Here is a 23642-nt window from a genome sequence, read left to right on the forward strand (position 1 = left end):
TGATCCTCAGCTATTGTTCACAGATGTGCTGCCTGGAAGCCCTGGTGAAGATGGGCTCAGAGACAGCCTCTTTCCCTGGGAACCTTGGAGGATGCTCTGCAGATCTCTACACACAGTGGACACCATCAACAGTGCTCCGCTAAGACTTTGGACCTTGCGGCTAAGTGGTACATGCTACTCTTGCAGAGGACCAGAGTTCATTTCCCAGCAGCACAAGTCTGGAGGCTCCTAATCCCCTGTAACTCCAGCTCCATGGGATCTCATGCCTTCTTACAGGCTCTGAGGGTGTGCGCACGCATGCACGCATGTACGCATGTGAAAATAAGTATTTTTTTAAATGACTATAGAACCCAGGAAATAATTAGAATTGTCTCTGCTGCTTATGTCAAAGATTTGTATTTTTGGTTTCTTCCTAGACAAGGCTCTTAGAAGAATTATAGATGAAAACTCATGCATAAGTCACATGTCCCCTCACTAACAAAAGTACAAATTAGATCATTTTTAAAATCAGTTTTCAGTGACCCAGATGGCGGAGAAAATGCTGCCGGGAATTTCCTGATCTGCTACAGAATTTTATAGCTCAACAAGAATAAACGATGCTGCCAATCTTGGCTTAGTTTAGAAATCCGGCAGTGAGGGAATTGGAACTGGGGAAGCACTGCCCCCTCTTGACCCCAAGACAGGGGACACAGTGGCACACTTCCTGGATGTTCTCAGTTCAGTGAATGACTCATGTCTTCACAAGCCAGACCTCATTTCGACGTCCATAGGGCTTCATGGGAGGGTCATAGCCGGTACAGTAGTAGAGGTCACCCTGGTAGGTGGCCGGCGTGCCCTCCAGGGCGGTGCGTAGCTGGGTGGCATGAGCGATGTAGTCTGCTTCCTTGGCATAACCACTGAACTGCCTGAAGACAGAAGAGAAGGGCTGGTAAGAAAGGACATGATCTTGCAAGGAAGGCAAGTCTTTTAGGGAGAAGACATGGCCAAGGTTAGGATGAGCAGGCCAGGGAGGGGAGACTGGGGTGGCGGTGGGGCGGGGTCCGATTCGCCTCCTCTGTAAACATGCAAAGATTGTCCTTCCACTTAAGTTATGAGTGTTGCATGCAGCATTGCAACTAAAAACGGTAACTCAGAGATCGATGGAGGTGCAGCGAATGCAAGCACTCCTTATGGGAGGCTGACTGTCCCAGAACCTGTCACCCTTTTCTCTGGCTCCCTCTGCTGCCTAAGCTGCTTCACTTCTTAGCCTGTCACCAGCAGGAAGGGCCGCCTAGGAAGAGCCACGGTGGCCCTGCCATGGTGTGGGCAGCAGCTGCGTGTCTTCTGAAGCAGGACAGCTGTCACGACTGAGCACATCCTACAGGGACACACTGTGGCTTCATTAGATCAGAGCCAACCAAGGCTGGGACCTCACGCAAGCAAACTCCACAGGCTTTCCCAACGAAGGAGCCTCTTCTAATCACTCCCTTCTTTGCAAGCCCTTTTCTGGGAAGCAAGGGCTGCTCACAGATTGGGTTATTTCTCTTGGTGACAGAAATGGGGACTGGAGAAGCTGTCCCTTTTCAGGTTAGACTCTTCCTTGTGTCATCGCCTCCACACCAAAGTATCCTGCAGCCAGCTCTAAATATACCACTCTACATCTGGGCTATGCTAACCTCTTTATTAGAGTCAGATACACCCGCACTGCTAATGAGCTTTGTGACTCAAAATCTGACTTCGCACCAGGCCGAGACGAGGCCAAATAATACATTATTTTTGGTGGAGTTCTTTGAATCATGCTTGGCTCTTTTATGAGCGGTTAGTCACGCTCAGCAAGCAAGCGTTCAGCCCGGTGATTACAGGGTCACTCAGGACTTCATCCGTGAGGGATTGCTCATCCTAACGTCCAAACAACAGCTAGAGAACATTGGAGAGGAAGCCAATTTCAATTGAATGCAACTTGGTTCACACAAACTGGTGGAAGGATAGAAGTCAGACTAAGACAGCTCTGCCTCACTGAGCCTCCCTGGGGAGGAAATTGGATTAGCAGACAGAAGATAAGATTCAAGGGCTTTTCTAGCAATAAAGGCCCGTGAGACACCAGGGTGTTGTAATGTCTGTGTTTGAGAATTGCCTGTGTGGAAAAAAAAGGCGGATCAAGCATTGGGAACATGTGTGGAAGGCTTCCCACAGCCTCTCCTTGTGCCTGGATATGAAACGGTTCTGTGGAAACGGATAATTCATGCTCTCTCAACTACCAGTGTTGGGTGGGCTGGCAAGGTGGCGTAGAGGTTAAGAGCACCTGTTGGTCTTGCAGAGGATCTGAGTTCAATTCCCACCACCCACGAAGCAGCTAACAACTGCCTGTAACTCTAGCTCCAGGCGATCCAATGCCCAAAGACAAAAGACTACACACAGACGTGCTTAATTAAATGTAAAACAAAAGCAAAGACAAAAATCAAAACCTAAGGGCTGCTTTTGAAGGGTCCAGAAGTATTGTTCTTAACTGCAAAACAGCCGTGTGCTCGCTCTAGTCCTAGGGTGCAAGCTCGGGGCAACCCTGCCACTTTCCAGCTCCCAGTCCAGGTGAGGTTCTTCACTATCCTGAATGTTTGAGTCCTTTGCTAAGTACGGACGATGGCAGCGCCAATCTTGAGAGGCGACTGGGGAAATTAAGGGAGAAAAGGCCACAGACTGCCTAGGGGAGTGCCAGTAGTTAGGTACCACTGTGACAGTTGTCCCTTACTATGACTGTTGTCCCTGCAAAAATACTAAAATCTGCAGCTACTCAAGCCATTTATCAAAAAGGCACAGTATCTGGATATGCCTTATGTGATCCTCTCAGACACTTTATTATTTATTTGTGTGTGTGTGTGTGTGTGTGTGCACGGTGTGTGGGGTGCAGCAAACAACTTGTGCAGGTTGCTTCTTTCTCTCTTTTCACTTCCTGGATCCGGGGATTAAACTCAGGTCATCAACCTTGTCGGCCAACACCTTTACTACCAGAGCCACCTCAACAGCCCTCACATACCACTGCCTAACTGAGCATCTGAATGTCTGTCTGTCACTGTGAGGTATCTAACTTTTGTCAGCGTGACTGGATTTGGAATCACCCGGGGAATACCCCTCAGGGTGTGCCTGTCGGAATGTTTCCAGAGATGTCTAACTGCCGAGGGAACGAGCATGGGCAGTACGACCTCACAGACTGAATGCAAGGGGAAGAAAAGAGAAAGCGAGCTGAGCATCCAAGGCGCCCATGACTGCACACACTCTGACCAGATGCCTCACACTCCTGCCTGCATCGTTCTCTGTCGCGATGGGCTGTGGTCCCTCTCAAACTGGCTCGATGAAAACCTTCCTCCTGTAAGTTGCGTTTGTCTGGTATTTTGGTCACAGCAGTGAGGAAGCTGGTACTGTGAAAACTGTAAAGATGCCAGAGATGCTCCCTGGGAAAGAGATGCAACTGCCGGTGGCAGCATGGGCGTCTCAACCCAGGAGGTACTGGCTCATCGAGGAGGGATTCCAGGAACCAGTGTTGTGCGGAGAGCTGCCCTATGACCTCAGTGGTGACTACAGGAATAGGACCTGCCAAAGGACTCTTGGGAGCAGGAGACCCAGTAGAGAGTGACAAAGGGGATGTCGTCAGTGAGGAATTTAAGTTCACTCCTGAAAACCCAGGCTTCTTCACATTTATTCCTGGACCAAACATCATGCTTGCAATAAAAATTAAAGTTCCCTCTTGCTTCACCTTAGAAATGGCTAGGAAACAAAGAGCTCAGGTAAGGTCATAGAAACACGGGCATGTGCTCCCTTCTTTGCCGTTTTACCAACTCACTGGCCCCATCGCAGGAAGACACAAACACGGGTCCTCCCAGGACCACAGTCCCTCACTCGGGAGAGGTCCAGCAGGGGTGACTCAGCCTGTCATCACCAACAAGCACCTCATCCCTGCCAGTCTCAGCTTCCCCTCTGCACGCAGGGTGACAACTCAGTGTCCACAGCTCTCCAAGATCATAAGCATGCTTGAGTGTGCACAAAGGAATGCTCGTAAAGTGCTCCGAGCTCCCAAAAGGAAATAAAGTGCTTAGATTGTTTTTGTAAGCCTGTTAATAAGTTTCTAACTCCTTGTCTTCAAAGAAGCTGTCCTCTAGGGCACTGTATTTTACCTCAGCCAACGTCAGAATAGAAACTGTGATTACCATGGGAGCAAAAGACACAGACACACAGGGATAAACAGATCACACACACACACACACACACACACACACAGACAGACAGACACACACACACAGACATACACAGACAGACAGACACACAAACAGGCACAGAACACACACATACACACAGACAGACAGACACACACACACACACAGACACACAGACAGACACACACACACACACACACACACACACTCATGTTTCCAGAAACAAGAGACTAACTGAAAGGACTAGGTTAGCGAGGAGGCGGCCGAGGGCAGGCTTTGAGTCAGTGGAGGAGGCCAGTGTGCACACCGTGTTATCTCGCAGTGTCTGTGCTGCTGCCCGGCAGTGAGGAAGGACAAATGGAAAGACTCTGAGACTGACCATCTAACGTCTAAAACCTCAGCAAGAGGCAGAGAGCTGGCTGTTGTCCTCATTTTCCCTTCTCCCTCTGTACCTGTGACAAAACACTGGCCAAGAGAAACTTGGGGGAGAAAAGGGTTGCTTTGGCTGACACTTCCACATCGCGGTCCATCAGCACCACAGGTGGGGTGTTGGCTAGTTTTGTGCAACTCTACACAAGCAAGGGTCATCAGAGAAGAGCAAGCCTATAGGACCCTTTCTTAATTGGTTACTGATGGGGGAGGACCCAGTCCGTTATGGGTGGGGTTACCCCTGGGCTGGTGGTGCTAGGTTCTATAAGAAAGCAGGCTGAATAAGCCGTGAAGAGCAAGCCACTGAGCAGCTCTCCTCCAAGGCCTCTGCATCAGCGCCTGCCTCCAGCTTCCTGCCCTGCCTGGGTTCCTGTCCCGACGTCCTTCAGTGATGGACTACGATGCAGAAGCAGAAGCCAAACAAATCCTTCCTTTCCCCATCTTGGTTTCAGTCATGGTATTTCATCCAAGCAATAGCAGCCCTAACTAAGACACCAGGTGACTCTAGATTGTGCAGAGTTGACAAAAAGTAACCAGCAGCTAAGAACCAGGCATGAAGAGAAGCGGAGGAGTAACTGCCTACCTCGATTCACGGGGGAGAGGGCATTTCCTCCAGGCAGACTGCACAGGCACAGCGTGGACGGCACGCCCTTGAGCACAAAGCCCGGAGCGGAGCGTGAACGCTGTAAGGGGGCAGAGAACTGTGGGGCCCTGGCCACCAGCTTCAACTGTTCTGTCGAACGGAGGTCACACGGGAGCACAACCTAACCGGTGATGTGTGGGCATTACATACATGATCCTTACAACACAGGCATTACAAACACGATCCTGTCTCATCCTTACAACAAGCTAGGCATTCTTATGTCTGGCTTACAGACATGGAAACCATATGAGCCATGTGCCATCAGCTCTATGGTCACGGCTGCTGCGTGAACTGGGATTGTAATGTTGGTGACAGGACAGGACAACAAACTCCTGGTTTCCAGCTCCCTCTCTCGTCCTTACTGTTTGCAGAGCCGGGAAGAAACCAAGGGCCATGCTCCTGCTATCACCGAGCCACAGCCCTTGCTTGCCCTTCCAACTGCTATTCGTTCCTTTCTTCTTTTTGGATATAGTGTCTCACTCCGTAGCCCAGGGTAGCCTGGCCAACTTAACTAAATAGCCCAGCTGGCCTCAAATTCATGGTGGACCCCCTGCCTCTGCCTCCTAAGTGTTGAGTTACTAGCATGGGCTCCAACTCTTCATTCCGCAAACATGTCATTAAGATGGTGACAGTCTCTTCTGCCATCCATCAGTCTTTCCTGAGAATTCAGTTGTAGGGGATGAGCTTTCACTTTGGTGGGAAAAGGGGGGACACTAGTCTGGAAGGTCCCCTCAAGTCTTAGGGTGAGGATAATTCTACTCCTAAAAGTACTAGGACAGCACCTGGGAGATGGCACAGTTGGTAATGGCTCCTGCGGCTAAGCCCAGCGACCCGAGTTCAATTCCTAGGACCCACATGGTGGAAAGAGAACCATTTCCTGAAGGTTGAATTCTGACCCCACATGCACACCTCCACTCCAAATAAATGTGTGTGTGTGTGTGTGTGTGTGTGTGTGTGTGTGTGGATAGATAGATAGATAGATAGATAGAGCCATTTATGGTGGTGCATGCTTTTAATCCCAGCAGATCTATTTTGAGTTTCCAGTCTACATAGCAAGTTCCGGGCTAGCCAAGGCTACATGGTAAGAACCTGTCTCAAACAAAGGCTTAAAAAAAAAATGTATTCAGGTAGTGTTAACTCCCCCCCCCCCGCGCCCCCCCACCGGCATTTTATTTATCTATAAAGTCCTGCTAATTAATACATGATTTCTTTGTGGCTGAAGGAAAATAATTTAGCCATCAGACATTCTCCCTGCGCTGTAGTAGAGACAGACAGTCCTGTTGCTTTCTCTTGTCAACCTTGCTTTCAATTGAATCAGAGAGCGACACAGTGTTGTAAATGCACGTTTGATTTATGGCGACACCATGTGGTCAACCTAGGAATAATCGCACGATAAGCTAGAATTCTATGTTCAGTTATAAAACATTCATTCACGGAGCAAAGCTAAACCAATGCAATATTTGGTACTTTTAGATTTTTGTTTTTGTTTGTTTGAGGCAAGGTTTCACTGTGTACCCTGGGCGGCTGTCCTCCAACTCGTAATCCTTTTAGTCCAGCTCCCAAGTGATGGGGTTAAAGATATGTACGGCCTTCATATTTTTAGATTTCACAGAATTCCACAGACCTGGCTCAATTCTCCCTTTTCTCCAACCCTCCCTCTCCTCTTTCTCACCCTCCCTTCCCTTACTCCAACCCTCCCCTCTCCCTCCATCCCTTCTGGGGATTCACTTTATATGTGTGTTGTGTATGGTGTGTGTTCATGTATGTATATACTGGTGTACATGCACACATGCGTGAGAGCTAGCGGTGAACACTAGCTGTCTTCCTTGTCACGCTCCACCTTATTTTATGAGATGTCCCTCACTAGACCTGGTCTCTGATTTTGCTAGAGTGGCTAGCCAATCAACACCAGAGACCTTCCAGTCTTTGCCTATCCAGCACTAGAATTAGAATTGTGTATTCCAGCACCTAGCCAAGTGCTGGGGACCCAAACTCAGGTCCTCTGGTTTACATGGCAAACAACATTATCAACCGATCCGTGTCTCTAGTCCCTGACTCAATCCTTTAATGTTAATTTATTTGTGTGCACACGTGTGCTGTGTATGTGTGTGCATGTTTGCACGTGCCATGCCGTGATGCACCTGTGGAGGTCAGAGGACAACTTTGGGGAACCGATTCTCTCCTCCCACTTTGTTGAGTCAGGAGCTTCTTGCTTTTGCTGCGTAGCCCAGGCTAGCTGGGCTATGGGCTTCCAGATGGTTCTCCACTTCCCTCCTCACCACAGGGATGCTGAGGTTGCAGAAGCATGACACTGCAACTGTGTTTTCACGTGGGTTCCAGGAACTAAACTTAGATTAGCAGGCTGTGGGGCCGATGTTCACACTCCCTGAGCCATCTCTGGGGTCCTACTCTATCCTTTACCTACATGCCCTTTTCCATCATAAAGGACCAGGTTCTTAGAGGGTGGTTAATTCCATCTTGAGAGCAAAAAATATTAAATATTAAAACATGCTCGAAAGCAAGGAAGATGCCGAAGCTGGTGACAGGTGTGTCGAAAGGATGAACAGACCAACACGAAGCCAAAATTGTTCCTACTGGCCCCAAATGAGACAGTTTGCACGTCAATGAGAATAAAATCCTCAATATGGTGGTGCACACCTATAATCCTTAGAGGGAGGAGCCTGATATGCTGGTACACATCTGTAATCCTGGGACTCAGTGGGTGGAGGCATGGGGATCAGAAGTTCAAGGTCATCCCTGGCTACCTAGTGAGTTCAAACCCAATGTCTCACAAAGGGAGGGAGGGGCTGGGGAAATGGCTCAGAGGTAAAAGTGCTCGAAAGAGATCCTGAGTTTGAATCTGCAGTCCCCACAGGTGCACATGGCGAGAGCACCTGTAATATCAGTGTACGGTGACAAGGGGTGGAGACAGGGGACTCCCAGGAAGCTTACGGGCCAGCGGGTCTGGTATTGTAGTAGAAAAAGAACAGAGAGTCTGTCTCAAACAAAGTGAACACCAGGGATGAGCACCCAAAGCTGTCCTCTGACCTTCACATTTCCTCCACAGTATACCCAGCCCTACATTATAGCCAACACACACACACACACACACACACACACGCACGCACGCGCACACACACACACACACACACACACAGTGGCACACACGCATGCACTCGCGCGCGCGCACACAGAGTCAATAAAAATAAAAACTGAGAACAAGTGCAAAGCGGTGCAATGTATCCAGCATGTTTGAAGTCCATGCCTCTGTGGATAGTGAAAACAACCCATACAAACTGAAAACACAGAGGGAGATCTCTGCCTTTGGAAGACACCAAGGAAAGAACTCATCATTTTAGAAACTAGCTAAGGGAGAGAAGGTGACAGCCATGCATCCTGCTCGTTCTACACGACTTTGTAAAACCAAACAAGAGAAGAGTGGACACTTGAGTTTGTTGAGGCAGCCCAGCTGATAACCAAAGATGCAAACAGAGGACCTTATTTGGTAAGTTCGAAAGGGACAGGCAATAAGCAGGAAAGTCCACAGTTCAGCGAACAACTCCAAGGGAACAGAGGTTAGCAAACAGGACCCCACCAGGGCTCAGTACCTAGATAAATAACTAGTTTATATTATTAGAATGTAACAAATTACTGTTAACATTTAGAAGTAGTATGGTATTATGATTACGTTTTTTTAAAATTCAGTAGTCCCATTAAAACATTTAATGCATGAAGTCATATAATGCCTGGAATTACTCAAAAAAGGAACTGAGGGAGTTTTCTGGTTCGGCCATTCACGGTGAGTGCTGGATGCAAACTCCTTCACTATCTGTTGCTGTCTATCGCTCACAGGTGGCTGGGGTTGTGCTCAGTAGCAGAGCATACTTAGAATGAAAATTCCCATAAGATGTTAGAGACAAGAGCAATTATACTGTGGTGGTTTGGGTGCAAAATGATCCCAATAGGATCTGGGATTTGAACACTTGGTCCGCACTTGTTGGTGCTGTTTGGGGGAAATAGGAAATTTTGCTGGAGGAAAGATGTCGCCGGACGTGGGCTCTAAGTCTGTAGTCTTGCCCTCTCTGCTTTTTTTTTTTTTTTTTTTTTTTTTTTTTTTTTTTCCTGCTGTGGTTGTGACCTCTCAGCTTCTAGCTTTGGCCTCCTGCTGCTGTGCATCACTTACCATTGTGGTCTCTCCCTCTGGAACCACAAGACAAAATAAACTCTTTCCTCCATAAGTCACTTCTAGCCATGGGATTTTAGCACAGCAGCAGAACAGTAACTATACAGTACCTAGTTATTATTTTGAGTATGGATGGACAAATGGTGAGAGATTAGCTGCATCTGCAACCGTGGCTACCACTGCATGCTTCTTCCTCTGCCATGGTTAGGTGTCCACCACGCTGGGATTTTAACAAATGGGGAGTCACCAATCACTTAGAAGAGACGTGGCTTCTGAGAGAGGGCTGGAGCAAAGGATAAAAGGCATGCGCTGGGGGTGGACTGATTCGATTGTGTCGATCTTCAGATAATTACTAGATAAAGAATAATAGGTCGCAGCCTTAAGTAGCTTACAAATAATGTTTAGAGAGTACGAATAGGTAGGCTTTCACAGTACCCCCAGGATGATGGTCATATCAGCAGTGCTTAACCAGTGGGGGAAAGTAAGCCTTAAAGAGGCTTAGTAACTTCTAAAGCAGATCTTGCTATTATGTAGCAGAACTGAGGATCACAGGACATAGCAGCAGTTTAGGCTGAGGGCCACTGGTTCTACCTATCAATACTGCAACAGGCCAAAGTATCCAGGTAAACTGCTATGTGCTATGGCCATGGAAATAAAAGCAGATTATTGTCACGATTCAGGGTTTCTTCGTTGAAACGAATTAAGCAACAGAGAGAAGCCAATATGAACATTCACTGAGAAGATGCAGCGGGAGGCTGCAGGCTAAGCAGGGCGTCCTTACGTGGAATACACAGTGATGCTCTCCCGCTCCTCGATCTTCACACTTTCGTCACTGGGAACCGGTGGGCTGCTTTGAAACTGGTTCGGAATCCGGAACCAGACTTTCAGTTTCTTCTGTAGGGAGCCATCTTCATTGGGGAACACAGCAAAAGAAATGGGAACTGTCATGCCCATGCCAATTCCTGAAGACGTCAGAGAACAGAGGAAGCAGGCATTAGACAGAGCCTCTGAGGGCCATGCATTTCATTTCTTTTCCAAGGCCTTTTTTTTTTTTTTTTAATGAGCAACAAACATTTCAGGCATGGAAAATATATAATTAGACTTGTGTTTATAAATAACTCTTACTTTTATATTCCGGAGATAAGAGTTGATGCCACTGTTTACTTTTATATGTTTGTATGTGTGCCTGTGGAGGCCATAAGAGGGTAGTGGATCCATTAGAACTGGAGTTACAGATGGCTGGAAACCACCATGTGGGTGCTGGGAGCTGAGCACTGGTCCTCTGTAAGAGCAGCCAGAGCTCTCAGGTGCTGAGCCATCTCTCCAGCCTTTCCTTTGGCTGAGAACTGAGTTTAGGTTCTCTGCAAGAGCAGTCATTAATATGAAACAGAGAGCCATCTCTCAGCCTCTCTGCTTGAAGAAACAAATAAAAACTATTTGGTGACACATAGCAAGAATGTGTCAGGATCTGCATATTTGAGAGGAAGTACAAAATATGGGAAAGTGTGGTTAGTAGGACCTTTCCTACAGGATAGCTTGCAACTGTTCAAAACAGGGGTATGTCTGAGTAAATTATGGACACATGATGCCATACAATGCAGCTATGAGGAATCATGCTTAAATACTGTTTAACCACAGAGCATAATTACAAAACAAGTAAAAGAGACAAAATATGCAATTATAGGAGTACTCACTTTATATTAAAAGGCCCCTCAAAGGGCCTGGGTGGTATCACATGCTGGTAATCCCAGCACTCAAGAGGGGCTGTTGTGTCCCAGGCAGCCAGAACTACTTAGCAAGATCCTGACCCAAAATCCAAGTGCTAAGGATATAGCTCAGTGGTAGATTATTTGCTCAGCACACCCAAGGCCCTGGGTTCAACCCCCTGGCACTTCAAAGCTCTAAAGAGACACAACTGTGTGTGAGCTAGAACAGCAGAGGAAATTAGCCATCCTGGTGTGTTTATACATGTTTTCACCTAAACAGATACTTTAACAATTAAGAAGAAAAAAAATTTTTTTCTCATCTTCTTACCGGTCAACTTATTTTCTAAAGCCTGCTTGCTTTGCTCCAAGAAAATATTACCATGGTTAAAAAGTTCTTTACCATCTTCCTAACTACTAGCATGAAAAACACAAAAAACAAAACAAACAAACAAACAAACAAAAAAAAAACCCAGTATCTCTATTTTCATTTTCTTTTAAATTTGATGATTAGTTTGCAGGTATTCTACAGGGCCACCTAAGTCAGAAAGCTGCTTGAGTCCAACATTTTACAAGCCGGTGTGGTAACGCATGCCTCTCAGCACTTTGCAGGCAGAGGCAAGTGAATCTCTGCGAGTTTGAGGCCAGCCTGCTCTACATAGTAAGTTCCAGGACAGCCAGGGCTATGTAAAGACCCCTGCCTCAACCCCACTGTCCCCAAAATAAATAAAAATAAAATTACAATTTAAACTCCTATGGTGTACCTTACATGATACTTCAGGCCAATCGTTTTAGAAATTGGGCTCTCGGAGGAGAGGCAGCCAGCATGGGCTGCTGTGTCCCAAAGCCAGGAATGGCTTCAGAGTTCATGGATCTTCAACCATCAGAGCTGAGTCTGGGGCTGGCTGCCACACTCACAGCTCACAGGGCCTTTGCAGCTAACAACCTGAGGGCTGACAGGTGTCCAGCCTGGTGCTAGCAATTTCCAGGCAGATGAAATCTATGCCTTGCACGGAACTCAGCTCTACCCACTCACCCAATCCAAGGACACGATGCAACTGTTATGTTAAAAAACAAAACAAGAGTGTGCACCTAGCTCTGTACTTGGAAAGAACCACAAATTGAGTGACGGGGAACGTGTGCACTGAAAACCGAGAGGCGGGCGGGGCTCACAACAGAGGGGTCTGATGGAGAGCTTCCGGTCATGAACCTCCTGCATGACATTGGAATAGGCAGTTACAGGTGTTGATCGATAGCCACTCCCTGGTACCTCCTGGGGCAACATGAGCTCACACGGAGCCCTGTCCCTCTGGAGTACTCACCCTTATTATTGGTGCCGCCCACATACTTCATGATTTTGGGCATTGCTTCCCGGAGAGCCTCATCCACAGGCTTGTCTGTCACTTCCACAGTGGCAAACTTCCCCCCCTCACAGGCTCTTTCCTCATAGGAGACTTCTTCCTGGAGATTCAGGACACACAGTGAGTGGGAAAAAGAGCTTAACGTGCGAGAAACCCTCCAGGGTGGGTATGGTGCTGGTGTAGACGGACTCCATATGAAGCACCCTAAGAAACAGGTTCTGGGATGTTTTTATTGTTGTTGTTTTGTTTTGTTTGCTTGTTTGTTTTTTAGAGACAGAGTTTCTCTGGGTAGCCCTAGTTGTCCTGGAACTCACTGTGTAGACCAGGCTGGCCTCAAGCTCAGATCCACCTGCCTCTGCTCACTCTCCCGAGTGCTGGAATTAAAGTCATGTGCCCTACCCCTGGATGATTCTCTGGCTTTTATAGGTGTAGAACATCAAAAGCTACTTAACAATCTTACAGGAAGGGATAGTGCATGCCTGTGACTGTAGCACTGGGAGATGAGGACAGAACAGGGGTTCAAGGTTATCAGGCCAGCCTGGGATACATGACATGCTCTCTCAAAACAAAACCACCACCACCAAACAACCAATTTATGGTTAATATTCCAAGGGAGCTAGAGAAGCTATTGGACCTCAGAATACTGGAAACACTAAAAAAAAAAAAAAAAAAAAAACCACCAAAAGATCAAAAGCTTTTGAAGATTGAGAGAGAGAGAGAGAGAGAGAGAGAGAGAGAGAGAGAGAGAGAAATATGGGGTGCTAGAGAGGTGGCTCAGGGTGGAGAGTATGTATTGCTCTTGCAGAGGACCCATGTTTCAATCCCAACACCCATGCTGGGCAGCTCACAACTCTTTGTAATTACAGGTCCATGGGATCTAATACCTCTGGACCAGAAGGGCAGCAACTTTCCTGTAATGGACTTTCGAGGCTGCTCTAACAGTCTACTGTGGAGCTGCATCCCAGCCTCCCCAACTCACATCTGATGGTGTTGTAATCTCTCTTCCCACACAAAGCCCTTCCCAGTAAGGTCTGTCCTTTGTACTGAGCCCCCGTCCTATGGCCATTTCCCTGGTGTCCAGACTCAGGGCAAACATGCAGCTCTCCTTGCCCCTTGCTCCTGTCCCTTCACCACGCCATGTGATGTCTTTCTACGATATCAGTTTGTGTTCCTGCACATCCAGGAAATCAGCATTTCTCAAACTTTATGTGTTTGTTCTTCAAACTTTTAAAAACGTTACAGCAGGCCTTATCATGAATATACCCACAGTGATGGAGTACAACGTGACTTTCTTTCTAGTCGTTTTCCTTCTGCTCCGCTTGAATGAGTTTAGTGCTCTAAAAGTAAAGTTGGTCTCTCTTGATTTTACTGTCAGGCAATAGGACACTGTTGTACTTGAAAAATAAAGGCTTTGTGGACAAGAGCTAGACCACACAATTTTACATGATGTAAAGCACGAGGTGTTTATTTGATTAAATGGTACAGGGTTTCCTGTACCATTTTGCCATGAAGATTCTCAACCAGGGAGATTTTGACTCTTAGGGCTCAAAGAGGGGAAAAGAGAATTTGGGCAGGGCTGTGGGGTTGAGTGGTTTCTGTAGTTTGAACAAGTTATTTAATACTCTAGCTTCATATTTGGAATGCAAAAAAAAACCTATTGTTTTTTAGTATAAATTAAAGGTGAGTGAGTAATGACAAAGGGGGGGCATTTTACCTTAATTTTTTTTTTTCTGGTCACAAAGTCACAGAGACCCACATGCCTCTGCCTTCCAGTGCTGGGACTAAAGGTGTGTACCACCATGCTCAAAGCCAGGAGAATTTAATTTGAACTCTTGGGTGTCAAATTCATGTTCAAGTTCCCATTCGGAGACTGAGGGTGTAGCTTACACTGGGGAAACAGAGGCAGGAGGAGCAGAAGTTTGAGTTCAAGGACAGCCTGGAGATCTGTTTCAAAAGCAGATATTTCTCACGCCCTGACAGTTCATGGTGGCTGGAGAAAGGGGCATCATTTTCTTCCATGGTGTATCCACTGATACCATGTTCCGTCCATGCTCTTGGAGGAAAGACTATTTAGACTCTGTAGGGTGTGTGTGTGTGTGTGTGTGTATGCTCTCTCTCTCTTTGACATGACATATACATGTCATGACATACATGTCAAAGAATTAAATAATAAGAGAAAGAAAACCCCTTCCGATGAGACAGGGGAATTGCATCACACCAAGAATCAAGGGGCAGCTAAACAGCCCTGACCCTGGGCCATCTCATGTGGTAACCCCGAGGACCCACAATGAGGGTTCCGGCCGGTAGGACTGACACTTGCAAACAGCCTTCCAGAGCGGACTCTGGGAGTACCACAGCAGAACACTCTATGACACCCCTCTCTTTGTGATCCGCCCTCACGCCCCGATTCTGCTACTTGTCATGCTTTAACTTCTCAAAACTCAAGTATGAATCACAGAGGTTCAGAACTGCCAATGGTTGTAAAGTTCACCTCACTATATTTACCCAGAAGGAAATGAAGAATCAGACTGCATTGCCCAAGAAGACCCAGTTGCTGAAAGGCAGAAGAGGAAATGGAATTCTGCTCCTAACCCCGCTCTGGGGCTCATTCAGGACGCCAAAACGGTGGGGTGCACTCGGCACTCTACTTTTCTTGAGTCAGCCCTGTGTGTAATTTGGGTCAGACATTTGTATGTTGGGGACGAACTCAGAACAAAGTCTCAATTCATTTTATTCAGTTAACTTCTGTAACAAATGGGGAAGCTAACCGCAAGAACTTACTGGAAAAAGAGACAGCTGACTCTCTGGGCTTTCTTTCCTCCTTCTATGCAAATAATCAGTAGGTACTGAATTATCTGCTATGGACTGAGCCATCCTGCAAAATGACCTGGATTCATTCAGATTCTCTCTCCTTCCCTCCATCTCTCTCCCCTCCTCCCTCCTCCCTCCCCCTTCTCTCTCTCTCCCTCCCTCTCTTTCTCCCTCCCTCTCTGTGTGTGTGTGTGTGTGTGTGTGTGTGTGTGTGCGTGTGTGAATAAGAGGACAATCTCAGCTATCATTTATCAGGTTCCAACTGCCTTTTAAAAAATTTATTCTGGGTGGTGGTGAAGAATGCCTTTAATCCCAGCACTTGAGAGGCAGAGGCAGGCGGATCTCTGAGTTTGAGGCCAGCCTGGTCTACAGAGTGAGTTCCAGGACAGCCAGGGCTACACAGAGAAACACTGTCTTGAAAACAACAACAAAAACAAAACACAACATTATTTATTTACCTGTATGAGTGTTTGGCTGCATGGCTCATGTATGTATGTGTACTGGGTGCATTCTTGGTCCCCAGAGGTTGGAAGAGGGCATCAGATCTCCTAAAATTAGAGCCATGGATGGTTGTGAACCATCATGTGGGTGCTGGAAACTGAACCGGCTCTTCTGCAAGAACAGCTACTGCTTTCAACCATGGAGCCACCTCTTCAGACCCTTGATTGGTTTTGTTTTGAGACAAGGTTTCTTACTGGCCTGGAAGTGAATAAGTATGCATCACCAGGGCTGCCAGTGAATCCCAGGGAGCCTCCTGTTTTTGTCTCCCCAGTGCTGGGGTCATTAACACATGCTACCAAGCCTAGCTTTTTTACATGGGTTCAGGGGTACATCACAGGTCTTCATGTTTGCAAGGCAAACACTGGGATGACTCTACCATCTTCCCTGCTCATCATATTTTCCGATAAGAGGGAAGACTGTCCAGCAAAGGGGAAGCCGGAGGACAGCAGGTTGTCATCAGAAGGGGCATGCTGTACCAGGACAGTGTTGGATCACAGCATAGGGCCACTGAGGTAAGTCTGGGAGCTCTGTGTGCGCTTTCCTGTCCCAGTAGGTCACAGTGACTTTCAGGGGCTTCCAGACCACCCACTGGGGTGCTCACTGTTTGCCTCTTTGAATAAACACTGTTGCAACCCTCTGGCAGATGCTGCAGACTCAAGACTAGACATTAATAAGATGGGGATTGCGAGGAGATGGTGAGAAGGCGGCATCAGAAATTTGTTGGTGAGAAGGCGGCATCAGAAATTTGTTTAGTTTTGGTTAGTTTGTTTGTTTTGCTCTTTTTGCGACAGGGTATCTCTCTATAGCCCAGGCTGCCTTGGCTGTAATTCACTATATAGCACAGGTGGACCTTGAACTGTAATTCCACTTCAGTTTCTGGAATGATTCTAATAAAGGCAATACACTACTTCTCCTGGATACAAACGGTTATTCTAAAATGTCCCAAAATGCTGATGGTTAGAGGAGGAGATCACTGGATATATCAAGAACAGTGCCTTAGGGCCGGAGAGATGGCTCAACTCAGCTCAGTGGTTAGGAGCATGAGTGCTCTTGCGGAGGACCCAGGTTTGGTTTCCAGCACCCACACGGCAGCTTACACTGCTCTGTATCTCTAGTTTGAAGGCAGCACACACTCATGGAGCACAGACGTACATTCTAGCCTACCACCCATACACATAAAGATAAATACAATCTCTTTCAAAAGTTTTTTAAAGAACAATTGGACCATGAGGAAGAATGTTGAGTAAGTCACTCTGGCTGGAACAAAGTCTGTTTAGGATGCAGCAAGAGAAAGGGCCAGCAACACCAACCCAAACCTTGGGTTGTGGTAGCAGTTGGCTTCCACAGCCTTTAGCCCAGTGATGGTGAGCTGAGGGCTTACGGCTTTTGACTACTCTAAATTAATTCAATCGATTGATCACGGCTTTTGCAGGTGTGTCTGGGGCTCCAGGGGATGGTCTGAAAGTCAACATCAAATTCTTCTTATCCCATCCCTTGCTCCTGACTAACCCCTCCTCTCTTCAAACTCCAAAAGCTAGATACTTCTTACATTAAAGGGCCCTTGTATGTCTGTTTATCTGATGCCTGGATGAGCAAACAGCCCGTGGGGCAGCTGGCCACAATTGTCTGGAGCTGAGGAGGAAGCCTACACTGAGAAACAGGAATAAATACAGGAGTAGTTGGCAGGGGGAGAGACTTAAGGTTGAGGTGGGCGAGCAAGCCCACGTGGAACTGCTGTGTGAATCTAATTGTATCCAGCAATCCGCTATCTAGCATCCTTCATCACCGAATGCTTACAGTATTTATTTATTTTATTTTACGTGCATGTGTGCATACGCCTGAGTGTATGTGTATACGCCATGTGTGAAGGAACCCTTGGGGGTCAGAAGAAGGTGTCAGATCCTCTGGAACTGGAGTTATAGGAGGCTGTAAGCTGCCACGTAGGTCCTGGGAACCAACTCTGGGTCCTCTGCAAATGTTGTAAGAACTCTTAACTGCTGAGCCAACTCTCCAGCCCCATTGTTCCAGCCCTAGGTGATGGGGCATCACCCAGCATCCCCTTGTCCTGACAGTTGAATCCAGAGCACCCCTGTGTCACACTGCTATTTCTTTTCCTCTCTCCCCTCCTGAGACATTGTTTTACTCTGTATGCCAGCAGACTAACCTCACACTCATGGTAATCCTCCTGCCTCAGCCTCAGGGGTGCTGGGATTACAGGAGTGAGCCGTGTCAGGCTCCTGATTTCTTTAATGCCCAGAGTGTTCCTACTCCTTCCTGCTGCTTTCTCTATCTGGAAGATTGTCCTGCTGCCTGTGGCTGACATCTGATGAGTCCTACTCGTTCGTCTAATAGGTCCTCCAACCGGGAATCCACTCCCTCGGAGAGGGACCTATCTAAAACAAACCCCCCCTCCCCGTGTTACCTTGGTAGGCCTTTGTGCTTTTACATCACACTTCTTATAATTATAACGCTATGTGCAAGCCCTCCCCGCAGCCGTAAGCCTGGGTCTGGACTGTTTATGTCACCACTGTACCTCTCTGTATCTATGACCACAACTTGCTTGTTGTTGACGATATTCTATGGGCACTTTTTGGAAAGGATGGCTGCAGAGTGAACCAGTTTTACTTTATTGACAAGGACCATAATAGTGACTGCTCAATATAGGCATGGGGACCTGGTTAATAACAGCTCCTGGGGAAAAGCTGGGTCACACTCAGGTCCCTTGTGGGTACCACTTGTTCGAAGCATCAGTGCTCACACCTGGCATCTGAATCACTGGACCACTGTGAAAATTTAAGTGTTAGGATGAACGTTAGTTGGGTGTAGTGGGACATGCCTATAATCCCAGCACTGAGGAGACTTAGTCTTGGGCCAAAACCCAAAAAGAAATTAATGAATGAATATGTGTATTAATCAGGCATGGTAAGAGGTAGGACGATCAGTGGTTCATTCTGGGCCCTGCTTCATAAAGAAAGTAAGGAAAAGAGAAAATGGAGGCGGGGGTGGGGGGGTGGGGGAGAAGGCAGGCAGGCAGGAAGAGAGAGAGGAAGGGAGGGAGGGAGGAAAATGGATACTGTCTGGAAAACCACCAGTTATGTATGGAGCTCTATATGAGTGCATTTATCTAACTGGACTTCTCTACTTTTTCAAAGAATCAGCCTTCTATGTGAACGCTGTTGACTTTCAACATCAGTCACGCCAGAGAGTTTGCGTGTTCCGTGGAACATAACAGCAGCCCTCTTTACCCCACTCCCATTGGGTGAGGCCCTTAACCAGATAGTGGGTGAGGATCTGTACCCACGGTCACAAACACCAACACTCAACAGCAGTGCAAACTGGGTGAGGGTCAAACTCCAAAGACCTGGCAAGAATGTCTCTTGCTCTGGGCTCTTCGAGTCCTCTAAAGGTCACTTTCGTTTTCTGGTTCCTGTGGTCCCTGAGATGATTTTAGAGGTCTACTCTCTGGTGAGAAGAAAGTGTTAATAGATCACTAACCCAACAGAGAACTCAACATGAATTCAGTCATTCATTCAATGCCCCCCAACAAGCCCATGGGGAGGTTAGTGCTTTAGTCTTCATTTTTAGAGTTTTGGGGAACAAGAGGTTAAGTGCCAGGTCGCAGTGGGAAGATGGTGAAGCCAGGACTCAAATGCAGGCTGTTGTTCCTGACACATCTGTACAAAGGACACAGATAATTCCTATCGGACCTTCTCCAAGCATTCTCAGGACCCACCCAACTCAGACCAGGGAGCTCCCTGCTCCCTCCCTCCCTGAGCAATGAAGACCCTGATAAGGACAGGCTGGAATCAGTCCGGAACATGTGAATGGCTAAACCACGAGGGGCCCACAGTGCGCTTTCCACCTGCCAGAGCTGTAGACAAGGGATTCTGACACAGACCCCAACTCTGTATGTCAAAAACAAAGCTTACACGTATCTTTGAACACTTAATAAAATGTCGCAAAGGCAATGTTAGTCTTCCCTTACAGTTGAAGAATCTGGAGCTGGAGTGGCTGAGGTGTTAAGTGACTTATTCATAGAATCCAGCCTTCACTCCTGAGCGCTAGGATGTAGACAGGCACAGCCATGCCTGGTGTAGTTCAGGCCTCAACAAAGCCCTTTGAAGTTTCAATGAGATAACTGCACTATAAGTCGTTCAAAACCTAGCGCTTGGGTATGGGCGGCCTGATGTGTGTGCTGGGAATCAAACTCAGGTCCTCTGCAGGAGCAGTGAGTGCGATTCACCTCTGTGCCACATCTCCAGCCCCGTAGTGTATATCCCATATTTGCTCACTAGCCACCGGAACAAAAGCTCCATGAGGGCAGAACTCCTTGGTGGATTCACTCTGTTGCTATAATGGCTACAGCTTAGAACTCACAATGTAGCTCAGGGTGGCCTCAAATCTGTGGCAATCCTCCTACTTCTGCCTCCTGACTTCTGGGGTTGCGGGCATGGGCCATCATCTGCGGCTGGTTTTGTCCATTCTTTATTTATTTTCAAGATGCATGGTCCACACATATTTGGCACAGAAAAGAGTGCTATTTGTTAAAGTAATTAATTTTAAATTGGAGGATTTCTCATAGACAACTTGCATATCTTAACTTGGCAACTGTAGTCCTGGGAAGTCACTTGGCGGGAAAGCATTCTCAATAGGCTTCAGTTGCCGCCAGGCCCTATAATCTAACCAGCCAGTCCCATTCACTTTCATTATCTCTCTGCCTGGCTGGCGAAGGCGTTTGAATGTGTGTCCCCTTGTGATCAGTGCTTCAACTGCTTCTTGTGAACACAGCTGGGGAGACTCTGACAGGGGGACAGATGGCTTGTCAGGCCTCTGGATGATTGAGTCTGTGTGTGAGGCTGTAGTAGGTTCCAGAACTTGTCCCCCAAGCAGCACCAGAATTGTTATAAAAGAAAGATTGTATTGAGACACTTGTCCGGCTGAGGGTATAGGTCAGCCAGCTGTGAAGCACTCTATGATGCTGGTTTAATTCCCAGCATTAACCAGTCGATAACCAAATATAGCTTAGGAAAACAATATACACCTGTAAGATGATAACTGAGTGCCCAACTCCCAATTTTCAGGAAAGCAGACCTATGACCCCCTCTAGTGTTGAGGCAAATTTGGCAGAACACAGTGATTATGTCTCTTCACTCAATTCTATGCATCCAACAGGAACAATTCTATAAACCACGAGCAACCGTATAGCTCTGAGCCTCTAAACACGATCTTGACTGTGGACTCCCACACACGCTGCACTACACAGCCAAGACAGATTGAAGGGTTCCTCACGGCTCCCTAGCAGATCTGCCTGCACGCCCCCTGCACGCCCAAACCTGCACGTCTGCAGCACACACACACACACACACACACACACACACACACCGATTCTATTCCTTCTGTACTTGTGTTTTGTTCCTGGTTGTGTTGTTTTTGCTCGCTAGGACTTTTGTCAGCCGTCCTGCACTCGTTCTGCAGTCGTTTTGTCAGTCACTCTGCAACCAAGAGTCTCGCAAACAAAATTGTTCAGAATGTCGCCAAGCTACTTAACGCCTGTAACCCTAGCACTCAGAAGGCTGAGGCAGGAATATTGACACAGAATGCAGGGCCAGTTTGGGTGGCACAGCTAGTGCCAGGCCAGCCTGGGACAGGGTAGGTCTCTGTGCTAAGAGAGGAAAAAGTTCAGGAGGTTTAGAATGCTTAAATGAACGTAGGCATTCAACAGGCGGTGTCCCATTCGCCCAGATAGATCCTTTCTCGCGTCCTGCTCTGGCTGAGCCCGATCGCATTCTCCCCTCCTTCCCAGGCCCAGGGCTTGGCGGTGAAAGGGCGGCCCCAGCAGGAACACAGTCCCACCCATAGCTCCGTAACACCCCCTAGCAGCCCGAGCCAGCGTGGTACGGCTGCGCAGTGCTCCGGTTCAACGCAGCCTTACGGGCCTACCTTGCTCCCGGTGCTCAGAATCTGCCAAGGCCATGTCTCTACGCTCCCGAATAGCGAGTTTTTGATCATTCCCAACATGGTGTCGTCGTAGAAGCTGGACGATTGCGCCGCAGGAAAGCAGGGTTCACTGGGTGAGCGGGCAGTGAGTACCGGCGTAGTCAGGAGACTGGGGCGGAGCTGCGGCTGTACAGGGCGTGGCCGGGGCGGGATCTCCACAAGCCCCACCCACATAAGCCGTCTGTAGTCTCCTGGGTGGGGCGCCGGTCCAGGTCTGCAGTACCTCATTCCACTCCAGAAACACTTTTTAATTTTTTCGCGATAAGGTTTCTTTGTGTAGTTCTGGCTGTCCTGGAACTAGCGATCTGTAGGCTAGGCTGTCCTTGAACTCACAGAGATACACCTGCCTCGGGAGTGCTGGGATTAAAGCCATAAACCACCACTTGTCAACAGGACATAATTTTTTTAGTCACCCTGTCCTACCTCATTGCTGCCTCGCTCAGAAGATTTAAAATTAATTCTGTGTCTGTTATTTTGTGACAGGGTCCTGCTATGCAGTCTAGGCTGGCCTCAGGATCCTCCTGCTTCAGGCTCTGGAATGCTGGGCTTGCAGTGATCTCTGTCACTCTGGCTTTGTCATCTATGGTATGGAAAAACCACTCTTAACCAGTTCCTTACTGTTTTCTTTTCTACTGTGTCTCTTTGGTTTGCAGGGCTGGGTCTCAGTGCAGTCCAGGCTAGCCTGGAACTCACTCTGTAAATGGAGTGATGTGTCTTCCTGCCTCAGCTTCCCCAGAGCTGAAAATTAAAGGTCAGAAGTACCATAACCAGCATTCTATCCCCCTGGTGGCTAGCCTCACAGGAGGACATCCCAGGAAGTCCCAAAGGTGGGTGCTGGGAACTGAACTCAGATCCTCTATAGGAGCTATGTGCGCTTTTAACCACTGATCCATCTCTCCAGTCCTGACATTGTGTTCTAATAACAAGTTCCACATTCCTTGTCCAAACAACAGCTCATTCAGTCCCCTCATAACCTAGCTGATTTTATTACGATTTCATGAGTGCCTGTTTTTTTTGCCAAGTACTTTACAAATATTATTTGTACTCCTAGTATCACTAACAGGTATTCGCATACACATATCCATCTTACAGAGGGGGAGAGGAATGGGAGGGAGGTCATGAATATGAGCAAAGTACAATGATATATGCAAATGATATATGTAAACACGTCACAGTGAAACCCATTGTTTTATATGCTATCTGTCCTGGTTATTTGTAGTCAACGACACAAGCTAAAGTTGTCTGGGAAGAGGAAGCTCAGCTGAGAACATGTCTGCATCAGATTGCCTGTCAGCAAGTCTGTGGGGTGCTTGGCTATGATTGCTATTGGGGGCCACAAACACAGTGGGTGGTGTCACCCCTGGGCAGGTGGTCCTGATTTATTTAAGAAAGTAGGTTGAGCATGACAGGAAGAACAAGCCAGTAAGCAGCCCTCCTCGGGTTCTTGCCTTAAGTGATAGAATGTGACTTGAAGGTTGTAAGAAGAAATAAACCGTCTCTTCCTCTAGTTGCTTTTGGTCATGAAGTTTTATCAGAGTAATGGAAACCCTAAAATAATGATGATGATGATGATGATGATGGCAACAACAAAAGCAGAGGAAGAAAAAGAGGAAACCTGGGTCAAAATGAACAGCTTTCCAAACCAATGGAAGCTTGTGATTTATAACATCACACTCACCCTTCAGGACCATACCCTTTGACCCCTTGGTATCTGGTGTCCCTGAAAGGACCCTTCAAACCCTGTGTCTCAGTGGACACTGGAACAGGTGCCTCTGTTCTATTATCCTGTCCTCATGACATTTGTTCACGCACCTTGAACCTGGTGGCTGA

The 23642-nt window shown here is 47.5% G+C and overlaps 1 protein-coding gene across 1 annotated transcript; it reads right to left on the reverse strand.

The window, feature by feature from the left end:
* Positions 1 to 380: 380 nt before the first annotated feature.
* Positions 381 to 21885, reverse strand: Hebp1 (heme binding protein 1). Its single transcript, XM_051173200.1, has 4 exons — positions 21756 to 21885; positions 12465 to 12603; positions 10221 to 10401; positions 381 to 905 (listed from the first exon to the last, which is right to left on the reverse strand). The coding sequence occupies exons 1-4, from the start codon at positions 21831 to 21833 to the stop codon at positions 731 to 733; spliced, it is 573 nt and encodes a 190-aa protein (XP_051029157.1). The 5' UTR covers positions 21834 to 21885; the 3' UTR covers positions 381 to 730.
* Between the last annotated feature and the right edge of the window lie 1757 nt (positions 21886 to 23642).

This window comes from Phodopus roborovskii, unplaced genomic scaffold, assembly GCF_943737965.1.
Source record: "Phodopus roborovskii unplaced genomic scaffold, PHOROB, whole genome shotgun sequence".
NCBI classification, from domain to species: Eukaryota; Metazoa; Chordata; class Mammalia; order Rodentia; family Cricetidae; genus Phodopus; species Phodopus roborovskii.